A 25,728-nucleotide genomic window follows, 5' to 3' on the forward strand; every position below is an offset into this window, starting at 1 on the left:
TGGCTCTCCAGGATCGGAATTGGCCGCCACTGCTCTATACATATGCCTGCATATGTGCGCATGACTCTGCCATCATTGTCAAGTTTGCTGATGACACAGCTGTGGTGGGCCTGATCTTTAACAATGAAAAGCATGCTTACCTGGATAAAGTGGAGAGTTTGTCACACTGCTGTCAGGACAACAGTCCTCTCCTTAATGTCGGTAAGAGAAAGGACCTGATTGTGGACTTTTGGCAAAAACACAAGAGGTTCTACCATCGCCTCAGTATAAAAAGCACTCAGGGTAGGGGGTGGACAGTTTCAGATACCTCTGTGTCCATATTATAGAGGACCTGACCTGGTCCAAGCACATCAACACCTTGGTGAAGAATGCACAATAACATTTTTAACACCTCAGACGTCTCAGGGATTCCAGGATGCCCTCGCAATTACTAAAGAACTTTTACATATCCACCAATGAAAGTAACCTGACAGATTAGTATTACTGTGTGGTTTACAAATGCTGTGGCTCTGCTGCTGAATGCATCATTGGGTGTGCACACTCCAGCTTCCAGGACATCTATATTAAGTAATGTTGGACATGGAAAAAGACAATTATTGAAGATACCAGCCATCCACAAAAATTGGCTGTTCTCTGTGCTATGGTCATAAAAACGGTACCACTGCCTGAAGACCAGTTCAAAAAGAATGAGAAGGAGCTTCTCTCCTCAGTCCACCATGAGGAGAGTGCCTAGAGCTACATGATGCCTAGTGTAAATTCTTTTGTATTATTTTTAAGTTATTAATAGCTTATTTATTTACCACAAATTTTATAATTCTTATATAATGTGTACTATTGCTGTCATTTAACAATGATTTTATTAACACTTCTCAAAAAATTGTGTTTCACTGTTTATTTCCATTTCATGTTCTTTAACACAGTCTTGAAGTTCGGCAATTAAGGATTTCACTACATATTGAAATGTATGTAGAATTATATGTGAGGAATAAATTTGATTTGAACATAATCACAGGATGTCATATTTAATGTTTGGTCTTGCGTTTATTGTCTGTGCAAGACAAAGGGTATCCATGTGACAATAAACTTGAACTTGACTCATATTCCATCCATGGTTGGTTCCTGCCATGCACCAAGATATAGGCTCAAACTCCCATGCCCATAATACAAATGCTCTGAAACTGATTAAGTGCTTCTGGTAATTTTTATACAGTCAAGTAATACTCTCTCAATAGCACTCATAGTGCATAAAGTTCTGAACAATCAACAAATATTTGGATTTTTTTTAAGTTAACGATAAACAGTTGTAATAAAGGTTCCACATTATGACATTCTGAATGTTAAATTGACCACTTGGGAGAAGCTATGGATATCCTTTCGTATGCACAATTGCTTAAACCGAAGTCCACAACTGAATTGCAATGTAAGTGAAAGAAATCCCTAACTTCCTTCGAAAAAGCGTGGAAAGGGCGCCCCCTTATGAAGTGAGTTCAACGCGTGCGCAGAGTTAGACTAGGCGTCACCATTATTGTGCTAGTGCGGGGGAGTCTTTGTTAGAAAAAAAGACCACATTTCAAAAATTTAAGGAACCGCTTAATTTTTAAGTCGAGAAAAATGCAACAGAATTAAATTGTTTTTAAGCGTTGGACTATAACTTAACAGATTCGCAAGGATGTCAATGTAAGTAATTTAACATCGAGATACAACAGAAAGGTACGTGCCAATCTGATCCTTTTGGCGCAGCGTGAGGTCACGGGTCACGGCCTTTCCTTTGGGTCATACTCGCCTAATATGGCCATACCGTTGTACTGTAGCTTGTGCGGTATTTGTGAATAGCCGGGAGTTTTAAATCAAGTTAATAAAAATTAAAGGTATTGCCTTTCTTTTCTGTTATCAATACGTTAGTTTACTCCATGAACCTTCGTCGTTATTGTTGTCTCTTTTCACATTTAGAATCCGTTGTTTTTTTTTTCTCCTGTCGCTTCACAGGGCACTTGTTTTACTTTAGCCTCGCTCAGGTACGGCGGTTTCAACATTCTTTGCTTTTCCGTTTTATAGTCCTCTGGGAGCAACGCTGGACGTTGAGGCTTAAATTTAAAGATGGCTAAAGAGAGAGCGACTTTTTTCAACGTTGCGGAACAAGAGTTGTTAATGCAGTGTTACGAAGATGAGCGATTTACCATAGCCGCTAAAAGCAACACCGCAGCATCAGCTAAGGAGAAAGAGGAAGCATGGAAACGGATCGCGGATAGAATTAATGCGTAAGTGGGGCTTTAAGTGAACGGTTAAATAATACAAAGCATTTATTAAGTACATTTGACAGTTTTTGGTAATCTGATGCTGAATAGCTAAACTGTCAACATATCTTTAGCCGTACATTGATGCGCATCATATGATTGGGGAGTGGAGGGTTATTTCAAATACTGCTTTCTATTACCAAGGATACTTAGTGCAATTCCCCTTGGTCAAAGGAGGACATAGGCGATGGATACTTGTTTTGATACATTAAAGCACCATTTGCTAGAAACCTTGCTAATCTTAGAAATTAAATGCATATATGATGAGTGAGAATTGGTTAGGTGATTTCACTAATCTCATTTTTCAGCAGTCACTATCATCAGATCTCAATAAGATGAAACATAAAACAGCACACTGTCATTTTTGTCCACATAGTTGCAACACCAGAGGGGTCAAAAGAAGCTGGCAACAAGTAAAGACGAAATATAAGAATATTCTCCAAAGAGGTATGTATGACTGCTGTTTAAACGTTTATACTCAGCAAGTTTTAAAAGTTAATGTAAATTCTTCTGTAACTTAGCTAACAAGAAGATGATGGAGAAATGGAAGGTGGGAGGTGATGCTGTCCCTCCACGGCTAACTGTAGCAGAGGAGCTAGTGCTTATTCAGAACCAGGGTTGGCATGTGATGGAAGAAATATCCGGAGGTAGTTCCTCTGAGCAGGTTGGCCCAATTATCAGAAGCCCTTTTGTTAAAGGTGGGTAATGGCACTTGCTGTGGTTTGTGCTTGGACTGTCGTTAAATTAACAAGACTTTTTTTTTTCCACTCCTCCTCCAGCTCCTTCACTGTCCATAGCACTTGTAGACCCACTTCTTGCAGTTGAGTGTCTGGAGGAACATTCAAGTGATGTAAGTTTTATACTGATAAAGAGTGAAGAGCTATGGAGAAATATATTTTTATCTTGTCTTAAATCTTAACACTTAAAATACCAAGTTTGCACAGCCTTAAAGTGATTGTTTTTAATGTCCCATTCTTTCTCTTAGACAGATGATGATGATGAAGACGCCTCAACCATGTCTTCACTTCGTATAGAGGTAATATCTGCAAAAAGTGTTAAATAGCCCAAACTGAAAGATAGTAGTATTCTCTGTCCTTTTTAATGGCAACTGAATTTTCAGTAATTCATGAAAGATTCAAATCCACACTGTCCTTTCCCCTAGTTTAGCCACTTTATCTCAACTGCATTACAATGTTGTTAGGCATGCTCCAATCAGGTGTTTTTTTTTTTTTCTTTTCTTTTTAGGACCAATACTTATTACTAAGGTCATGTTACTGGATCAGACAATTTAATTTTTTTTTTAATTATTTCTTTAAAAAACTTTTTCACTCTAAGCTATTGTGTAACCAGGCGTGGAGAAGCCTTATTTTCTTTATTAAACAGTTAACATTGATATTTTTTATATCTAATCTATAGACCACAGTGGTACCTGTTAATTTTTTTTATTAAAAAATTAAATTCAGTAGGATCATTGTTCAGTGATCATAAAAATACTAAAATACACTTGCCTTAAAGTACATACTTTTTAAGTGATATAAAATATATGAAGAAAATATGTATCCAGTATGCATATGGCATTAAAGAAAATTGAAATGCTTCTCATAACTACAAGCTGTCATATTGTTTAATTTCCTCTGTGGTGAACTTATCTGAAACAGACTTTAATTTTAAAAAAGTGCCATTTGTCTAACCTAAATTTTAATATATTCTGATGCATTAATTCAGTGAATTGATATTGGCAGTTAAACACTGCTTAAATTTAAATATACATGCACTTACAGGCTGTAATCATTAATTGCACTTTAGTTATTTTTGCTGTTAAAATATACATTAACTATATTTATACAGGAGTTTATTTTTTCCAGTACAGTAATCCCTCGCTATATCGCGCTTCGTCTTTCGCGGCTTCACTCCATCGCGGATTTTATATGTAAGCATATTTAAATATATATCGCGGATTTTTCGCTGCTTCATACAAGGGACGCTATTGGCAGATGGCTGAGAAGCTACCCAACTTACTTTTCTTTCTCTCTCTCTTGCGCTGACTATCTGTGATCCTGACGTAGGGGGTGTGAGCAGGGGGGCTGTTCGCACACCTAGACGATACGGACGCTCGTCTAAAAATGCTGAAAGATTATCTTCACGTTGCTACCTTCTGTGTGCAGCTTTTAAGTATGCTGCATGGTGCTTCGCATACTTAAAAGCTCAAAGGGCACGTATTGATTTTTTTATCTCTCTCTCTCTCTGCTCCTGACGGAGGGGGTGTGAGCTGCCGCCTTCAACAGCTTTGTGCCGCGGTGCTTCGCATACTTACAAGCCAAACAGCCCTATTGATTTGTTTGCTACTTTGAAGAGGAAGATATGTTTGCATTCTTTTAATTGTGAGACTGAACTGTCATCTCTGTCTTGTCATGGAGCACAGTTTAAACTTTTGAAAAAGAGACAAATGTTTGTTTGCAGTGTTTGAATAACGTTCCTGTCTCTCTACAACCTCCTGTTTTTCTGCGCAAATCTGTGACCCGAGCATGACAATATAAAAATAACCATATAAACATATGGTTTCTACTTCGCGGATTTTCTTATTTCGCGGGTGGCTCTGGAACGCAACCCCCGCGATGGAGGAGGGATTACTGTATACAGTAATCCCTCGCTACTTCGCGGTTCACTTTTCGCGGATTCACGACTTCACGGATTTTATATGTAAGCATATCTAAATATATAACGCGGATTTTTCGCTGCTTTGCGGGTTTCTGCGGACAGTGGGTCTTTTTACTTCTGGTATTTGCTTCCTCAGTTGGTTTGCCCAGTTGATTTCATACAAGAGATGCTATTGGCGGATGGCCGAGAAGCTACCCAATCAGAGCACGCAGTTAAGTTCCTGTGTGCTGCTGATTGGCTCAGCGACGGAGTGCTGCATTAACCAGGAAGTCTCATCTCACTCATTCAGCATTAACGTGCTCTTGCTACTGCATTCAGGGGATTATCACCTTCATCGTCGTCATTTTTACTGCGCAGCATATTCATCACCATCATCACGTCATATATAGCTACGTGTACTTCGCTATACAGTAAGTGTAAACTTATCTACCGATTTCATATTGCTTAGCAGTTGTCCCTGTTATTAATAGAGTAAAGGGTGGGTTGTAAACAATACAGGGAGGGTTTAAAAACGTCCAAATACACGTTAAATAATTAAATAAATATGGTGTCCCTACTTCGCAGAAATTCAGTTATCGCGGTCGGCCTTGGAACCTATCTCCCGCGATAAGTGAGGGATTACTGTACTATTTGCAGTTTTGAGGTGTCATTGTAAATATGGATTACCATTTTAATTTATGCTTAACCTGTTTCTTACAGAAGCATAAACAGTATGACATGCACCAACAATGTCAAGTTATTTATAGAGCACATTTAAAACAGCCTTAGCAATGCTGTCGCCAAAATGCTTTACATTAAAAAAAAAAAAAAAAAAAAAAAACAGAAATAAATTGAAAACAAACAAATAACTAAGAGGAGGGTGTCATCAGTATCGCTGAAGGTCACAGAAAGTTAGAGAATTGAATTGCATCTTCAGTCCAATTTTAATCCGTTCAATTGCCATGTCCCCCTCAAGTTTTGCACTTCGTACGAGAGACCACAAGAGACAACTGACCGGTAGATCTAAGCTCTCTGGATGGCTGGTGTATAATACACCATTCAGATAAATAGGCATGAGCATACCTATGTAGTGATTTAAAAACCAGCAGTAAAATTTTAAAGACCAATTCTACAACTAACAGGCAGCCAGTGTGAGGCTAAAATTGGAGATACAGAGGTAAACATTTTTGCCCTAACCAAAAAATGAGCATTGGCATTCTGACCCAACTGCAACCTAAGTATCAGGGATTTACTGATCCCAGAATATGATCAGTTATAGTAATCAAGCCAAGAAAAGATAAAACTTTCTCAAGTTCTGCAGGAAATAAAAAGGCTTTACCTTTGCTAAAAGATGTAGCTGGAAAAACCAACTCTTGGTTACAGAATTAATCTGTTTCTCAAAAGAGAGGTTACTGTCAAAAATAACCTGAAGATTCTGAACTTGAGGTTTGCAAAAGTCCACAAAAGACCCAAGAAGATCAAAATCAATAATGAAAAACACAATACAAATAATAAACACAGTACAGTCCTTTAAAAAAGCAACACATCTATCAAACGTTCATAAGATGTTTATCAAGAAGATACAAGACTAACATGCTTAACAAGTTTACAAGTAAGCTAGATCCATTTTGCTGTTAAGCTAACAAGCCTATTGTTTACTAGGCAACATTTTCAAACTTTTCTTTATTGCTTCTTATTCTAATTGAAAATGTAAGCTGTTATACTTAACACAAGCTTGCTCACTGTTCAAACCCACAAAGCAGTGTACATTTTAATTAATGGACAAAACAAAGATATTTTCAATTGTATCTTTCAGGGGGAAAAATGGTCAAAAAGTCCAGGTGATGGTTGTATCCAAAAAACCTATAAGCGATACCTGGAGGAAGAAACGGAATACCGCAGATTAAAAAAGAGGTTGCTTGAAAAACAAACAAGGAAGTTAGACTTGGAAATACAACTTCTAGAAAAACAGTTAGTGGTAAGTTTTCTTTGTTCGTAGAGAATTGTAAGTGATTCTGTTCATACCATTTATAGGACATACCGTAAGTTTTCCTTTTTTTTTTTTAAATTTCAATGGGGAAAGTTGAGATAAACTTTGATTTATGGCTGGTAAATTGTGGTCTGCTCTGGATTAACAAAAGTGCATGTCTGATTACTCATCTTAAGCACACTGCACAACTTTTTGGCCATTTTCCAAGGTAGCCTTCTTTTATATAAACCTAGTGAGTTGTGGATAGTCACAGCACATTAATAAAATAAAACAGATTTCACTTTGTTTCCCTCAGGCAGTGTGGTGTAGTGGTTAAAGCTTTGCACTTCCTGAGGCTGGAGATTCCAATCCCGCTACTGGCACTGTGTGACCATGAGCAAGTCACTTGACCTGCCAATTGGAAAGCCAAAAGAAATGTCACCAATTGTATCATAAATATTGTACGTTGCCTTGGATAAAGGCGTCGGCCAAATAAGTAAATGTAAGTGTTGCAAGTTGTAGGGATGGGCTATAAGGGGTTTTCCCATTTTTGTATTCCCCACTCCTTTCCTATTCCAAAGACTCATTCCATCTCCCACCTAGTCAAATATAGAACCTGCTTCTGTCCCACTCACATGATTAAACTTTTGTGCAGACTAGTTATCCGGTGAGACTCCTGTATAAGTGTATGCCTTAGTTTGTTAATCAAACGCTGTTTAAATTCAGCAGAACCAGAAACACCATTAAATGTTCAGATATCCAGGTGAATAAAATCAACTTGTTTTTCGATTCCCTGTCACTTCTTTAGTTACTGTGAATGACAGTTCTTCATTCTTTAACAGTGGTGTGTCAGAAGTGAGGGCTTGCAGTACTTGACTTGTGTCTATTCTGTGCTAAAGTCTTTTAACATTAATTATAGCAGGCAGATGTCATCTGTTTTACTTTTTGTATCAATGAAAATAGCTGATATAACTGGTTATCATTTTGTTATTGTAATGGGTTTGAAACTGCTATTTTAAGAGTTTTCCAAAGCAGATTGTGCTCTTCAACTGTCTCGCACTACCTTGCACTTTCACACTAATTTTGTTGTTGTAGAGACCATTAGGAGGGTTTTGTTTTACTGCTGTCGGCACATACAATCTAAAACAGGCTGTAGTTTTTAGATTTTTTTTTTTTTTTGAGATTTGAATAATTTCATTCTGTTATCTTAAATCCTTAACCACCCTCTCCCTCTTACAGTACTTAATTCTTTGCATCATTAAATTAAATTTTAAGTCCAGTGGGAATACTAGTATCTACTGGCTCTTATTTTAAATTTTCCAGAAGGTCTTGTAGTGGAAAATCTTTAGTAACAGCTTTTGTCTGTTAAGCTTTTCAGTTATATTGCCTTTTGTCTAACTGTTCTCGGTAGGAGTAAGAGTTAATCTTTAGTATGCAGCCCCTAGCTAGCTTCTGACGTTCAGCATGAAGTATCCAGTATTTCTTTAAGTAACCTAATACAAGATGACCCAGTGTCCGATATATGGACTTAATATGTTAATCTAACAGAAATATCATCTATATGCCAGCTATTCTATACAATACAAAAAGAAATCTGAGTCAAGGTTTGTAGCCAAGATATTATAATGGTTCTTTACATCATTATCCATTTAAAATACACTTGGTTGTAAATGATTTGCAAGGGAAATCAAGTGGCCTTATTTTCGTACCATTCATACACAGTATTGCAGCATGCAGTGGCACAAAATAACATTCCCTAGGACCACAGTGCAACATATACATAAACATAGGACAAGTGCAAGATATGTAAAGATCTATGCTATAAATAGCTAAACATGTAAATAATAGTAATAAATATAACAATGGCGAATAATAAAAAACAATAATAAGTGTAACAAATGTACTGCATATAAATAAGCTATTAGCAGCAGATCTGAGGGAAGTGGGGCAGCACAGAGTTCAGAGTCCAGACAGGTGGAAGCTGTTGCAGAACTGGTTTGGATGCTACATTTCCTTCTGCCTGATGAAAGTGGGACAAAGTGACTCTGAAAGCAGCCTTTGATAATGCTATAGGCTGTGCAGATGCATCCCTTTATAAAGATGTCTTTAATGGAGGGCAGAGAGAGGTCCTAATGATCTTTTCTGCTGTGTGCTCTATTCTTTCTAGGATGTTGCAGTAAGAGACACTGCAGTTCCCAAACCAGGGAGTGACTCAGCTGGTCAGAATGCTCCCGATGGTGCCCCTGTAGAATGTGGGAGAGAGGCTGGTAGGCTTTCCTTCTTGAGCTGCAGAAGGAAGTGGAGATGCTGCTGTGCCTTCTTGGTCAGTTAACACCACCTCCATACCTAAGAAAGGTCAGCTGCTAGGTGCACACCGAGGAATTTGGTGCTCTTGACCAATTCCACCACAGTGCCGTTAATGTAAGATGACTCATCCCTATAGCTGATGAGACTCACCACACTGTTGTGTCAACTGCAAACTTAGTTAGTGGTAGAGGTGTACATAGCCATACAGTTTTGAGTCAACAGAGTGAAGAGACATGGGCTGAGTACACAGCCCTGGGGGACACGAGTGCTCAATGTGATGGTACTGGAGGTGGTGTTTCTGATATGGGCTGTCAAGGGTTTAGTTACATGAGGATGTGTTGTAACCTGTCAGACTCGGCTTCTTTATAGGTATTCTGGGGGATGATGGTGTTGAAAGCTGAACTGAAGTCTATGAAAAGCTTTCTAACATAAGTGTCTCTCTTGTCAAGATGGGACAAAGCCAGATAAAGATTAGATGATATGGCATCTTCGATGGAACATTTCAGGCAATACACATTCTGGAGAGAGGGTCAAGTCTGGCTTTCATGTGGCCCAAGACTAGCCTCTCAAGTCAATTTTTGATGACACTTCAGTGACTGTAGGGTGATAGTCATTGAATCAAGAGACAGGAGACTTTTTTGGCATAGGTTTGATGGTGGTGGTTAAAGCACTTAGGAACGACTGCCAGCCTCAGGGAAATGTTATCCGTCAGCTGGTTTGCACATTACAAGCACTCAACCAGGTATGTTGTTTGGTGGCTTTGTATGGATTTACGTTCAACAAAGTTCTTTTAAAACAAGTTATTCAAAGGATTAAGGAGTTACAGCTCACTTAGTGCAGTGTCAAAGCTGTGAGGTGAATGGTAATTTTACCATGAAAGGGTCACCATTTTACTCTATTATCATTTTCAGGCGGTCCTGCTGTGTAGACTTTAATGTCCAAAACTTTTATCTATTGTCTTAATATGCTGACACTCTCCAGCTTGTTGCAGAGCTGCAGCTGCAATCTGCTGTCAAAGTTGATTTCTTCTGTGTCTAAATAATTCTTAGAAGTTATAGTTTAGGAGCTAACTCCCCTGTCTTATCCAGGCCTCGTGCCCTTGAACTGATCCTGGCTAGGCCTGTCTTTAATGCTTTAGTCAAAAATCCAGCATGTAATTCATACACTCAGTCCCATGTGGATGTATTTCCTCTGCATGCACTCCTCTGATTTTTCTGGAAATATTTATTTAAAAACATTTTAGCAAAAACTCATGCAATTTGCCCGTTCTGAAGGTGTGGTTTATGCTCCACAAGTAACGTGAGATTTTATTTCATGGATGTTTGCATATTGTTTGGGCTGGTCCTGCATTGGTCACCATATACACCTATTCTATCAGAAAGTTTATCTCCATGAAAATGTGAAAAAAAATTTTCTCAGCCATCACTTCATATTACTTTGAGGTAAATAATATAAATTAATACTCCAGATAAAAAGATATTAATGTGGAGTATGACATTAACTCCTTAGTGTGTGGTTTATGGTAGACAGTGACACATAACAAACTTAGCAGGATAGACCAGTTCTCATAGGCTCGGGTTGCCTTTTAGTGCACTCTACATAATGATCTTCTAGTGATATCTTTATTAGATGTTCAAAACCACTGGAGCTAATTTCTTTCAGTCTTCAGCAGGAAAGACAGTACAAGGAGGTCTCCCTAGACTGCCAGGTTCCTTCAACAGAGCGAAGCTGCAGACTGCAATACCTCTGATGTTAGACATAGAACGCCCATAGTGTCAGTCATGGAACGCCCTTGACAACGCACTCCATGTATCCATCCATCCATCCATCCATTGTCTCCCGCTTATCCGAGGTCGGGTCGCGGGGGCAGCAGCTTGAGCAGAGATGCCCAGACTTCCCTCTCCCCGGCCACTTCTTCTAGCTCTTCCGGGATAATCCCAAGGCGTTCCCAGGCCAGTCGAGAGACATAGTCCCTCCAGCGTGTCCTGGGTCTTCCCCGGGGCCTCCTCCCGGTTGGACGTGCCCGGAACACCTCACCAGGGAGGCGTCCAGGAGGCATCCTGATCAGATGCCCGAGCCACCTCATCTGACTCCTCTCGATGCGGAGGAGCAGCGGCTCTACTCTGAGCCCCTCCCGGATGACTGAGCTTCTCACCCTATCTTTAAGGGAAAGCCCAGACACCCTGCGGAGGAAACTCATTTCAGCCGCTTGTATTCGCGATCTCGTTCTTTCGGTCACTACCCATAGCTCATGACCATAGGTGAGGGTAGGAACATAGATCGACTGGTAAATTGAGAGCTTCGCCTTGCGGCTCAGCTCCTTTTTCACCACGACAGACCGATGCAACGCCCGCATTACTGCGGATGCCGCACCGATCCGCCTGTCGATCTCACGCTCCATTCTTCCCTCACTCGTGAACAAGACCCCGAGATACTTGAACTCCTCCACTTGGGGCAGGATCTCGCTACCAACCCTGAGAGGGCACTCCACCCTTTTCCGGTTGAGGACCATGGTCTCGGATTTGGAGGTGCTGATTCTCATCCCAGCCGCTTCACACTCGGCTGCGAACCGATCCAGAGAGAGCTGAAGATCACGGCCTGATGAAGCAAACAGGACAACATCATCTGCAAAAAGCAGTGACCCAATCCTGAGCCCACCAAACCGGACCCCCTCAACACCCTGGCTGCGCCTAGAAATTCTGTCCATAAAAGTTATGAACAGAATCGGTGACAAAGGGCAGCCCTGGCGGAGTCCAACTCTCACTGGAAACGGGTTCGACTTACTGCCGGCAATGCGGACCAAGCTCTGGCACTGATCGTACAGGGACTGAACAGCCCTTATCAGGGGGGCCGGTACCCCATACTCTCAGAGTACCCCCCACAGGATTCCCCGAGGGACACGGTCGAATGCCTTTTCTAAGTCCACAAAACACATGTAGACTGGTTGGGCAAACTCCCATGCACCCTCCAGGACCCTGCTAAGGGTATAGAGCTGGTCCACTGTTCCGCGACCAGGACGAAAACCACACTGTTCCTCCTGAATCCGAGGCTCGACTATCCGACGGACCCTCCTTTCCAGGACCCCTGAATAGACTTTTCCAGGGAGGCTGAGGAGTGTGATCCCTCTGTAGTTGGAACACACCCTCCGATCCCCCTTCTTAAAGAGGGGGACCACCACCCCGGTCTGCCAATCCAGAGGCACTGTCCCTGATGTCCATGCGATGTTGCAGAGGCGTGTCAGCCAAGACAGTCCTACAACATCCAGAGCCTTGAGGAACTCCGGGCGTATCTCATCCACCCCTGGGGCCCTGCCACCAAGGAGTTTTTTGACCACCTTGGTGACCTCAGTCCCAGAGATGGGGGAGCCCACCTCTGAGTCCCCAGGCTCTGCTTCCTCATTGGAAGGCATGTTAATGGGATTGAGGTGGTCTTCGAAGTACTCCCCCCACCGACCCACAACGTCCCGAGTCGAGGTCAGCAGCGCACCATCCCCACCATATACAGTGTTGACACTGCACTGCTTCCCCTTCCTGAGACGCCGGATGGTGGACCAGAATCTCCTCGAAGCCGTCCGAAAGTCATTCTCCATGGCCTCCCCAAACTCCTCCCACGCCCGAGTTTTTGCCTCAGCAACCACCAAAGCCGCATTCCGCTTGGCCTGCCGGTACCTATCAGCTGCCTCCGGGGTCCCACAGGACAAAAGGGTCCTGTAGGACTCCTTCTTCAGCTTGATGGCATCCTTCACCACCGGTGTCCACCAGCGGGTTCGGGGATTGCCGCCACGACAGGCACCGACCACCTTACGGCCACAGCTCCGGTCAGCTGCATCAACAATAGAGGCACGGAACATGGCCCATTCGGACTCAATGTCCCCCACCTCCCTCGGGATGTGGTCGAAGTTCTGGCGGAGGTGGGAGTTGAAGCTACTTCTGACAGGGGGCTCTGCCAGACGTTCCCAGCAGACCCTCACAACACGTTTGGGCCTACCACGCCTGACCGGCATCCTCCCCCACCATCGAAGCCAACTCACCACCAGGTGGTGATCAGTTGACAGCTCCGCCCCTCTCTTCACCCGAGTGTCCAAGACATGTGGCCGCAAGTCCGACGATACGACCACAAAGTCGATCATCGAACTGAGGCCTAGGGTGTCCTGGTGCCAAGTGCACATATGAACACCCCTATGCTTGAACATGGTGTTCGTTATGGACAATCCGTGACGAGCACAGAAGTCCAATAACAAAACACCGCTCGGGTTCAGATCAGGGGGGCCATTCCTCCCAATCACGCCCTTCCAGGTCTCACTGTCATTGCCCACGTGAGCATTGAAGTCTCCCAGCAGAACGAGGGAGTCCCCAGAAGGTATGCCCTCTAGCACCCCCTCCAGGGACTCCAAAAAGGGTGGGTACTGCGAACTGCTGTTCGGTGCATACGCACAAACAACAGTTAGGACCCGTCCCCCCACCCAAAGGCGAAGGGAGGCTACCCTCTCGTCCACCGGGGTAAACCCCAATGTACAGGCTCCAAGTTGGGGGGCAATAAGTATACCCACACCTGCTCGGCGCCTCTCACCGGGGGCAACTCCAGAGTGGTAGAGAGTCCAGCCCCTCTCAAGGAGATTGGTTCCAGAGTCCAAGCTGTGCGTCGAGGTGAGCCCGACTATATCTAGCCGGAACCTCTCAACTTCGCGCACTAGCTGAGGCTCCTTCCCCTTCAGAGAGGTGACATTCCACGTCCCAAGAGCCAGTTTCTGTAGCCGAGGATCGGACCGCCAAGGTCCCCGCCTTCGGCCACCACCCAACTCACACTGCACCCGACCTCCTTGGCCCCTCCCATAGGTGGTGAGCCCATGGGAAGGCACTCCATGTAATGACGCGATTATTGTAACGCCCTTTCCTAGCGTCACTCGCATTATGCCCTCTGCGAGACAGTATTGACACGCTCGTTGCACAGTGTGCTGCAATTGTACAAATTACAACAGTTTCTATTTGAACAAACATAAACTGACTTCCAGTCTCACCCTTAAGCTATCCAACCATTCTAAGCACTTTGCCGATATAAAGTAGTTTTATTATTTATTTATTTATTTTTTAACTATTTTGAATGGTTGTTCATTATGTTTTCTCCTGAACTGTTACATTATAGTGAAAGTAACAAATCTTATTACCATTTAGTGTTTCAAACAGAATGTACCTCATGAAACCCATACTCAAATGTATTTCATATTTCCATTAGCAAATTATAAACATGTGAAACAATATTAAGCTTAATTCATTTTTAAAAGGTTTGCTAAAACAGTGTTACATATAAAATTGGTTTTAAAATTGTCAGGGAAACATTTTAGGAAACAGTCATGTATTTATTGATTTGATCTATCAACGTTTTCTTTACTAAAAGCTGTATGTGTGAAATACTGTATGTCATGTTCATATCAATTGAGTGGTATGTGACAGCCAAGAAATTTTACATTTTTGAATAACTTTTGAGTTTGAGACAATCATGATTGTTCTTAAACCTTTTTCGTGCAACATTTAAGTAGATCGCAAAGACCCAACTTAGATCAACATAACGACAAACTGTCTTTGAGTTGTCGTCTTTTTTCTTGCAATTCTGTACTACTATGTAATAATTGTTATTTTTGCACAGTTACAGGGCACTCTTCCTGAGATGCAGTGGCTTGATATTAAACAGGAGCCATCTGAGTCTCCACTCAGGCTTTCAGAAATGGGCAGTAGTGAAGGGGAACCAATGTTTGAAGACAGTGCCTACCACACTGGTAAGGATGAGGAGGATGATGCTAACCTTGATTCCGATCCGACTGTAGAGGATTGTGAGGAGCAAAAATTTGTCGAAGTTAAGGAGGAAGTGTTGGAACAGTCACCTGTCTCCATTAAAGAAGAGGTGTGTGATCCTGCCTAAGATGTCATTAAATAATGTATTTGTCAGTCTGGACAAATTATTAAACATTGCGTTTGTAAACTTCATTCTGTACTCATTAAACAGGTACTTAGTGAATCTCCAGCCCATTCTTTTACAGAAGAACCTTGTCTTCATGATCCTGTAATTAAATTGGAGGACTGTGAGCTTTTACAAGAATACACCACTGGACACATTTTACAGGAAGAAAATATTGAGGAAGACTACTTTCCAGTTCTGAATGAGACTACTAATATTAGGTGCACAGAGAAGAGATGCTGCTTCACCATTATGCATAAATCAATGGATCAGGGAAACATGAACACAGAGGAGGATTGTATTTCTACAGAAATAAGGAGGGAGAACCAATAGTGTATTTGGCCAGTCCATCTAAAAAAAAAGTAAGTTGATTTACTGTCCACTTGAAAAGAGTGTTGTTTTTTTTTTTTTTTTTTTTCACTTTTGCACAGGTATAATATATATTTGTACAGTGGCATGCAAATGTTTGGGAACCCTTGCTTAAAATGTCTGTTACTGTGAATAATTAAGTGAGCAGAAGATGAACTGTGACCAAGCGCCTTGAGCATGGGAAAGGTGCTATATAAATAATATGTATTATTATTATTAAGCCGTAGTCCTAACAAGCCAATTAAGGTCTGCGACCTTGGGAAAAGGTCTCTTTTACATGGTGCTCCTTTCATTTTTTCACTGTTTAATTGAACAAAACAAAAACAATACATTGATCTTTCATAAAATGCTGAAAAGAAGTGTCATCTTTAACTTTATTCCTTTTGGTGATCAGTTCACAGTAAAATGTACAATCCACCATCACATTTGGGACAATAGTAGCGTGAATCCTTATAGATTTTCTTTCCAGACTGATCAGTTTTTGAACAACACGTGCATGATTGACATGAGTATCACTTTTGGGTTCATCAGAATCACTTTCAATTTCACTATCAGTTTCAGTTTCACTTCCTGAAGACAGATTCACTTTGTCATCACTTCTTGTATCACTGTCAAGAGCATGCTATACCTGGGCTGCTGAAAAACGTTTCTTACAAGATGCCATTATGAGGCTAGGAGAAGACGTGTTCGCATCATTGCCCAGGTAACACTTAGGCCTATCACTTTTGCAAGACGCGCCTGTATTGTTTACTGATCAATGCTTGGCAGTTTTACAGCCCGAGTAATCCTCGGGTATAACTCTTGTGCGAGAAGCATCTATACAATTGTGATGCTCAGGACTAACACTTTTAGCACTGTATTTGCAGCCTGAGGGTAAATTGCTAAGGAGGTTAACCAGCTTTTAGAAAATTATATTTTTTATATCCCATCCTCCACCGCTAATTTAAAAGCAAAAGGAATAAAAAAAATTGAATCAATAGTTTTATGGTGGTTTTTGGAAATAGTAATGCTTGCTTAAAAATTTGGGGAGGTAATAGTTTTGGCTGCCCCTTTTTCGTAGTGACATCAACAAACATTTAAAAATTTGTGGTGGTCAATCCAGGAAAACGTCCCATTAACTTTTCTTTATGTAGCTGATGCTTTTCATCTAAACCACTTTGGTCTGACACAGTGCTCATGTACTTGTACTCCTGTTCGTAAAAATGCATCAATGCCTATAACAAATACTATTAACACATGTCTGCGATGTGGAAATTTTCTTATAGTTAAACCCTGGTGGACTGTGAAAGTAAACCCAAGTATTAGCACGGTGAAATTGCCCCTGGTGGTGCACAGCATCGGCCAACCCTGCAGCAGACTCTAGCAAGTAGAGAAAAAATGTCAAATGAAAACCTGTGGTCAGTGAAAAATGATAGAAGGCCTTTCCCAATATATTGTTCTTGACAATTAACCAACCACTGTCAGTTGTTGATCACCTGGGATTTCAGCACCTTCTAAATGTGTTAGAACCCAAGTACCACATTCCAAATCGTGCCCATGTTACAGAGATCATCTTACCAAGGAGGCACAAGATTGTAAAGCAGCTTTCAGCTTTGCCAGTGACATCTGCAGCAGCAGCGTACGTCCAATGTCTATCATCACCTTAACTGCACAGTGGATAGATGAGAATTTTGTTCTTCAGCGGGTAATGTTGTATGCAAAGGAGTTTCAAGGCACCCATCACAGGTCACGCAATAGCAGGTGTGTTTCAGTAAATGCTTGGCACTTGGGCCATTCTGTAAAATTATGTGCACTTTGTGGTCCACAACAATGTCAAAAATATGATAAAAGGCATTGATGACGCTAGAGTCCCATGGCTGGCAGTAGCGGAGTGTTGCAGATGCTGTGACAGTTGGGCATAAAAAATAGTTGGACATTTTTACCACCTCTTTTAATTTAACTTCAGCCGTTTGTTGTCTGGTACAAATCTTGTAATCGATATTTAACCCACTTCCTATTGTCCAAATGACTTGAAATTTTGAACACTTACTCGCTTCCGATGACAATACATGAATCAGTAATCAGTTTCACTAATTGATCAATTAATCCATGTTAATTAAGAAATGAAATTTTCATATGAAGAATAGTTAGATTTCACCAATAGATGGCGCTAGTAATAGAATAGTAGCTAGTAGAAATATTAAAGGAAGTGTTAAAATATTGATTATAAAATTATACTAAAACAAACCCAAGACTAAAAAGTTGAAAATAATATATATAAAAATCACTTTTTAAAAAACCATGCATATATTAAGTTAAAAACGGTGGTAAAAAGTAAAAAATAAGTCTCTCATACATCACTTGTAAAATAAAAGCGTGGGCGCTTTTCATCAATCAACATTCAATAAACACTTATTAAAATCTTAGCAAAAGCGCCCACGCTTTTATTTTACAAGTGATGTATGACAGACTTATTTTTTACTTTTTAGTACACTTTTTAACTTACTTTAAAAACCACGCTTATTATTTTTTTATATATATTTTTTTAAGCATTCTGACATAGCGTATTTCTGCTTAGAGGATATTCAACTTCGCCACTCCACTCAGTCCAAGATATCCCCATTTAATAGGCAATGTGATGCAGTTCACAAAGAAGCAACACATGTGGATGTGACATGGTTTGCTTTTTCAAAGTCACATACTCTATTTTTAATGGGGAAACTAAATGATAAATGCTAACATGGCTTACTTAAAATTAAAAAAAATAATAATAATTTCACTATTTAAACTACGTGTTTTATTAATTTGGAAACATTTTAGTACCTTCTAAACTTTTTGTACTTAAAGAGTTTGTTTAGGCTATGATAAATACCCAGTTGTCACTTTCTGTTTTAATCAATGAAATGCTTAAGGGTCACTTCATAACATACAAATTTTGACAGATCATATTACAAGAAAATGTGCATTTTATAGATGTGAAGAGTGTTTTATTTTTCAAAACATAGTTTTCGATGCATCTGATATCTGACAGAACACGACAGAGTAGAATCAATGCCGTGCTTCATTATTGCTTCACAGTGTGAAGTATTATTGGTGTAGAGTTTTGTTATTAACTGTACAGGTGCTGGTCATAAAATTAGAATATCATGACAAAGTTGATTTATTTCAGTGATTCCATTCAAAAAGTGAAACTTGTATATTAGATTCATTCATTACACACAGACTGATGTATTTCAAATGTTTATTTCTTTTAATGTTGATGATTATAACTGACAACTAATGAAAGTCCCAAATTCAGTATCTCGGAAAATTAGAACATTGTGAAAAGGTTCAATATTGAAGACACCTGGTGCCACACTCTAATCAGCTAATTAACTCAAAACACCTGCAAAAGCCTTTAAATGGTCTCTCAGTCTAGTTCTGTGGGCTACACAATCATGGGGAAGACTGCTGACTTGACAGTTGTCCAAAAGACGACCATTGACACCTTGCACAAGGAGGGCAAGACACAAAAGGTCATTGCTAAAGAGGCTGGCTGTTCACAGAGCTCTGTGTCCAAGCACATTAATAGAGAGGCGAAGGGAAGGACAAGATGTGGTAGAAAAAAGTGTACAAGCAATAGGGATAACCGCACCCTGGAGAGGATTGTGAAACAAAACCCATTCAAAAATGTGGGGGAGATTCACAAAGAGTGGACTGCAGCTGGAGCCAGTGCTTCAAGAACCACCACGCACAGACGTATACAAGACATGGGTCTCAGCTGTCGCATTCCTTGTGTCAAGCCACTCAACAAGAGACAGCATCAGAAGCGTCTCGCCTTTGGACTGCTGCTGAGTGGTCCAAAGTTATATTCTCTGATGAAAGTAAATTTTGCATTTCCTTTGGAAATCAAGGTCCCAGAGTCTGGAGAAAGAGAGGAGAGTCACAGAATCCACGTTGCGTGAGGTCCAGTGTAAAGTTTCCACAGTCAGTGATGGTTTGTGGTGCCATGTCATCTGCTGGTGTTGGTCCATTGTGTTTTCTGAGGTCCAAGGTCAACGCAGCCGTCTACCAGGAAGTTTTAGAGCACTTCATGCTTCCTGCTGCTGACGAACTTTATGGAGATGCAGATTTCATTTTCCAACAGGACCTGGCACCTGCACACAGTGCCAAAGCTACCAGTACCTGGTTTAAGGACCATGGTATCCCTGTTCTTGATTGGCCAGCAAACTTGCCTGACCTTAACCCCATAGAAAATCTATGGGGTATTGTGAAGAGGAAGATGCAATACGCCAGACCAAACAATTCAGAAGAGCTGAAGGCTACTATCAGATCTCATAACACCTGAGCAGTGCCACAGACTGATCGACTCCATGCCACGCCGCATTGCTGCAGTAATCCAGGCCAAAGGAGCCCCAACTAAATATTGAGTGCTGTACATGCTCATACTTTTCATGTTCATACCTTTCAGTTGGCCAACATTTCTAAAAATCCTTTTTTTGCATTGGTCTTAATTGATATTCAAATTTTTCGAGATACTGAATTTGGTACTTTCATTAGTTGTCAGTTATAATCATCAACATTAAAAGAAATAAACATTTGAAATACATCAGTCTGTGTGTAATGAATGAATCTAATATACAAGTTTCACTTTTTGAATGGAATTACTGAAATAAATCAACTTTGTCATGATATTCTAATTTTATGACCAGTACCTGTATAACACTGCAAACAAGTACTGAACATAAAACTTGCATGTTTGTTTTATTGGTTATGGGTGTCTGCATCAATATTGATGACTCTGCATTCAAATTAGTTTACTGGATCAGTGCTATTTTTGCTTTTGTCCAAGTACGATGACATTTTTCTATCCCAATTGATTATTTTAATGTTCCATATACTCACTATTAAAAATTTGTTCAATGGAATATATTTCATTCTAACTCAGATATATACATATTCTTTTGAAACTACATGTTTTAGCAGTAGATTTTCACAAATTTGTGTCCTGAACATGACTGTGTAAATAAATTTGAAGAATTTATTATTACTTATCTAGGGTGGCTAATTAAAAAAAATCCTTTATTGCCAAAATGTCTTTAAATATGTAGCCTTTTGGAACAGTCTCTTCAATTACGTAAAATGTCTAAGTGTCAAAAATTGTCTGTTGATTGGACATAAAACTGACATGCATATACAGTCATATGGAAAGTTTGGGAACCCCCCTCTCAGCCTGCATAATAATTTACTCTACTTTCAACAAAAAAGATAACAGTGGTATGTCTTTCATTTCCTAGGAACATCTGAGTACTGGGGTGTTTTCCGAACAAAGATTTTTAGTGAAGCAATATTTAGTTGTATGAAATTAAATCAAATGTGAAAAACTGGCTGTGCAAAAATTTGGGTCCCCTTGTAATTTTGCTGATTTGAATGTATGGAACTGCTCAGTACTGATTACTTGCAACACCAAATTGGTTGGATTAGCTCGTTAAGCCTTGAACTTCATAGACGGGTGTGTCCAATCATGAGAAAATGTATTTAAGGTGGTCAATTGCAAGTTGAAATCCCTTTAACTCTCCTCTGAAGAGTGACAGCATGGGATCCTCAAAGCAACTCTCAAAAGATCTGAAAACAAAGATTGTTCAGTATCATGGTTTAGGGGAAGGCTACAAAAAGCTATTTTAGAGGTTTAAACTGTCAGTTTCAGCTGTAAGAAATGGAATCAGGAAATGGAAGGCCACAGGCACAGTTGCTGTTAAACCCAGCAGGTCTGGCAGGCCAAGAATAATACAGGAATGGCATATGCACAGGATTGTGAGAATGGTTACAGACAACCCACAGATCACCTCCAAAGACCTGCAAGAACATCTTGCTGCAGATGGTGTATCTGTACATCGTTCTACAATTCAGTGTAATTTGCACAAAGAACATCTGTATGGCAGGGTGATGAGAAAGAAGCCCTTTCTGCACTCACGCCACAAACAGAGTCGCTTGTTGTATGCAAATGCTCATTTAGATTTATGCACCTGTATAATTTTGTTATGATGCATATTGCATATTTTCTGTTAACCCAATAAACTTAATCTCACTGCTGAAATACTACTGTTTCCATAAGGCATGTCATATATTAAAAGGAAGTTGCTACTCTGAAAGCTCAGCCAATGATAAACAAAAATCCAAAGAATTAAGAGGGCTTCCCAAACTTTTTCATATGACTGTAATCAGGAAAAAAGTTTTCCTGTTGTAGATATAAGGGTCAGTTCTTTTGAAATATCCATACGGTCAAGGAGGCCAAAGAGATGGTGTTGCTAGAGCTGCAGGAATTGTGTGGCCCGGATGCAGCTGAACAGGATTATGCAACGTTGCCTGCCAATAGTCCTTGGAAAGATTAGCCGAGTAATAGTTTGAAGAGTAAATTTAATGAGATCATAGATGAACAAGCAGCGGCATCAGTGAGCTGTGTTCCATTTAAGCTGCTGCCATACAGCTGGAAACATACATGAGACAGACCTCTTAACTACTGGTCAGTTAAAGTGTGGTTCCTCACTTTGTCTCAGATGGCAAGGAAATACCTTTCAGCCCCATGCAGTACCGTACAGAGTGATAGTTTATTTAGTGCACTGTCAGATATTGTTAATGAAACCAGGGACAAGCTTACAGCTGAACATGCAGAGATTCTTCTGTTCATCAAAAGGAATATGCCACTTACTTTCCCAAAAGAGTCGTAGACCTAACCAGTGGCAGGTGTTCCTCAATGATTTTTGACATGTACATGTGCACTGAGCTAGCCATCACAAAAAGGGAAAAGCATAAAAATGTTCGTTCCTATATACACTGTGTTGTGTTATTACATTCCATGTTGAAAGACTTTAAACACTGTTGGTTTGGTTTACTTACATTAATTGCATGTGATTTTTTTTTTTTGTTGTTGCTTTTTTCTGTGAAATTTGAGTTAAAAATGGTGGTGTAATCTATTCTATATAACGTAACCTTCTTTGAGTTACTTGTTCCATTTTGAATTATTTTATTCCAATTATGAGTCTTATATTTGATGTTAACAGTGAAGTTGATGGACATAAACAAATACTATCTTTTAGCCTTACTACAATGGCATCAGTATCTGCAAATACTTAAAACAAGCACCAGTAGTCTTATTTGGTCTGAGAAAAATGATATGGTTGTATTTAGCACAGCTGTCCCCATATTTCTGTCATTGAAATTCAGAGAGCACAAGTTTGTAGAAACCTCAACCTAAAAAGAAAAGACAAACAAATTACTGTAGTTCATTTTCAGAGATAACTAGCTTTCTACCATTGCTAACACCAAAGTTTTGACTGATGTCTGAAACTGTAAAACCGTGATCATATAGCATGAGTGTTCAAAAGTTGCTGCAAATTCAAATATCTTTTTGTTTGAAATGTAATTGTTGAAAAACAGTACTCACGACAAGAAGCAAAAAAAAATGTATAACACAAAAATGCATCATCTTAAACAGAATGTGTATTTTTGTAATACTTAGGCTTTTATTTTCGTACAAAAGATTTTTATTAACAATCTTTTTAACGTGGTGTCTGTTTAATTTAAAGAAATTGAGTTACATAATATCACAAATCTCTTCTTCTGATTTTTCTGATGATCAACGTCCAGTGTACTGTGATGATGTGAAAGTCATGGCATAGATCTGTTATTGCTGATTAATTTGGCATTTGAAAGGCAAAAAGTAGGAATCCAGAATGATCAGTGTTACCAGGGATAACTTCTCCAGTGTGATCAAACTCTTACATTCCAGCTTGACACCAAACAAAAGTGCATAATTTTATTTGTTCTTTTAGAACACTTAACTAAAAAAATTTGGTCATGAGCATCTATTGTATAACATTTCAGTAATTATTTACCACTCTGATGCTGATCTTTCTGATCATGAAATAGGTCATTACGATAGCAATTGACGATACAAATTCACAATTAATTGCAGAATTACGGTATTTGAAGGTTCCTCTAGAGTGCCTCTTTCTCTTGCATAATTTGGCTCAAAAACTAATCAGCACATCGTCGTCTCATAACAGGCTTACGTTTCGAATTTGGTATTTTTCTGTCCAGCCATTTTAGCTCTGGACCATCCTCAAGAAAGTATGACACACAGCCAGACACACGCCCATCATTGAGATATTGACGTTTTTAGTATTAGGGGACCCTAAAACGTTGCAATCCATCAAAAACTGGAGATCAAAATTTTTGACAAATCTAAAGCTTTTGCTCCTCCCCCATAGACGATAAGTTATGTTGAGGGAGAGCGCAAAGTAAAAATTCTAATATAAAAAAAACAAAAAAAATCACCTAAAACATAAATGTGGACCAGAGCATTCAAATGATACAGTATTTACTTTAAGTGGTTAAAATTCTTCCTGTAAACTAAGCAGTTTCTTTGATAAGTGTGTGTGTGTGTGTGTTCAGTTTTGAGGATGATTTTGAAATATAGCTAAGTAGCTGTTAACAATGCTGCTTTTACATTTTTTCTACTTATACTGCATGCAATGTTCTTGAGTAATATTAGTGACTAGGTGTTTATAGAATAATTATATTGGTTAATACCCATTTAAGAGCAATTGTATTACATTTGAACATTTTAATGAATAGTACTCTATAATCTATTAATGTTGTTCTCAAAAGTGATAATAATAAGATACGATACTTGTAATTTTCGTGTTGTAAGCAATTAATATTAATCAGTTGCACAGTGATTTAAACTGGGTAATTAATACAAGAAAATGAGAATCACAACTGAGCATATCTCTTCTCATTTTTAGGGCTACCTGTTAAGAAGATCGCTACAACAGTGACCATTATATCTGATGAAGGATGCAAGCATATTGTGTCTGTGTGTACAATGTGGAAGACGGCGAAAGAGACGGACGTCATATGCCTCAGTTGATGAACTGAACAGATTGGTTGTATCTTTGGATCATTAGGTCATCAAATCCACTACATGCAGGCCTGAACTGTCATTCTAAGAAAAAAAACTTTACTGAAGCAACAGACAAATGTAAGCACCCAGAATTTTTTCAGTGATGTTGGTATTTGGACAAGAAATCTCATTCCTCTAGTTAAAGGTGGTAATGAAAGTTTGGTACAGTGGAGCTCTTTTGATTAGACAATGGGTAAGTTCATCAGTATTATGAATTCAGCCAAGTGTTAGGACAACTTTTCCAAAAAAGTCTATTCCAAAAATCCAAAAATTCCTATGTGTTACATTAATATCCACTAAGACTTGGTTAATTGGTCGCAAAGTTACACCTTTGTAGGCCACACCAGTGTTAGGACTTGAGGCACTTTAGAAACAGTTTAAATTAGACTGAACAATATTAAAACAACATACAGTGTGATATCCAGGATCTGGGATTACGGTGTATGGAAAATGGTGGAAGATGCCTCTTAATAATGTATTTTTGAATCTAATTCAAAAGAGTTTTGTGCTGAAAGCAGAGAGGCAAATACTTGTGATTAGTGTTTGGAAACAAATGTATAATTGGAGACTGGTGCAATTATTGAAAATTATCTTGATTACTTTTAAGTAAATGTGAAATAAATTCCACATGTTGGAAAAGTCCAATAGATCTTAGAACAAGCTTTTTAATTTGACTTTTTTAGAAAGAGTGACAGGTTTTTGTACTAAATTTGGTGTAAGTAACATAGTAAAGCACCTTGTATTTATATATGTATCTTTGTATTTTATGTTGTATTTTATATTTATAATTAGTATATTATGTTCCATATTTCAAAAAACATTTCTGCCTGTGTTTCTTTTTGGCATTGTACAGAGCCTCTGAAATGTATTTACCTATTGGAAGTTTTCACAATTTATTGTTGGACAACATTGACTCACAGTGGATTTAATTTGGCTTTTTTGACAACAGAAAAACTCTTTAATGTCAAAGTGAAAACAGATCTCTGCAAAGTGGTCTAAATTAATTATAAATAGAAAACAACAAGATAATAGATTACATAAATATTCACCCCCTTTAATTTGACACTCCTAATGCATCACTGGTGAAGCTCATTTGCAGAATTAGTTCAGTGGAGTTTCAGTTGACTGCAGTCTAAATGCACCTGACTGTATGTGGAAAGACCAACTTGTGGTGAGTCAATATACAGTAGTAGTCTAACCTACACAATGAAGACAAAAAAGCACTTGCAAGAAAAACCATGAAACACAACAGTCCGGGGATGGAGACAATAAAATAT

General features: G+C 39.4%; 1 protein-coding gene across 2 annotated transcripts; it reads left to right on the forward strand.

Annotated features, from left to right (window-relative positions):
* Positions 1-1,717: 1,717 nt before the first annotated feature.
* Positions 1,718-24,836, forward strand: LOC114651583 (uncharacterized). Of its 2 annotated transcripts, XM_028801408.2 has the most exons (10): positions 1,718-1,868; positions 2,056-2,258; positions 2,671-2,741; positions 2,816-2,992; positions 3,074-3,144; positions 3,280-3,330; positions 6,748-6,909; positions 14,851-15,105; positions 15,208-15,521; positions 24,294-24,836. In XM_028801408.2, the coding sequence occupies exons 2-9, from the start codon at positions 2,098-2,100 to the stop codon at positions 15,490-15,492; spliced, it is 1,233 nt and encodes a 410-aa protein (XP_028657241.1). In that variant the 5' UTR covers positions 1,718-1,868; positions 2,056-2,097; the 3' UTR covers positions 15,493-15,521; positions 24,294-24,836. The 2 variants fall into 2 exon arrangements, with proteins under 2 accessions (XP_028657241.1, XP_051783538.1); XM_051927578.1 differs by lacking the exon at positions 1,718-1,868 and having other exon boundaries at positions 1,889-2,258.
* Positions 24,837-25,728: the final 892 nt, after the last annotated feature.

Source organism: Erpetoichthys calabaricus, chromosome 5, assembly GCF_900747795.2.
Source record: "Erpetoichthys calabaricus chromosome 5, fErpCal1.3, whole genome shotgun sequence".
Lineage (NCBI taxonomy): Eukaryota > Metazoa > Chordata > Cladistia > Polypteriformes > Polypteridae > Erpetoichthys > Erpetoichthys calabaricus.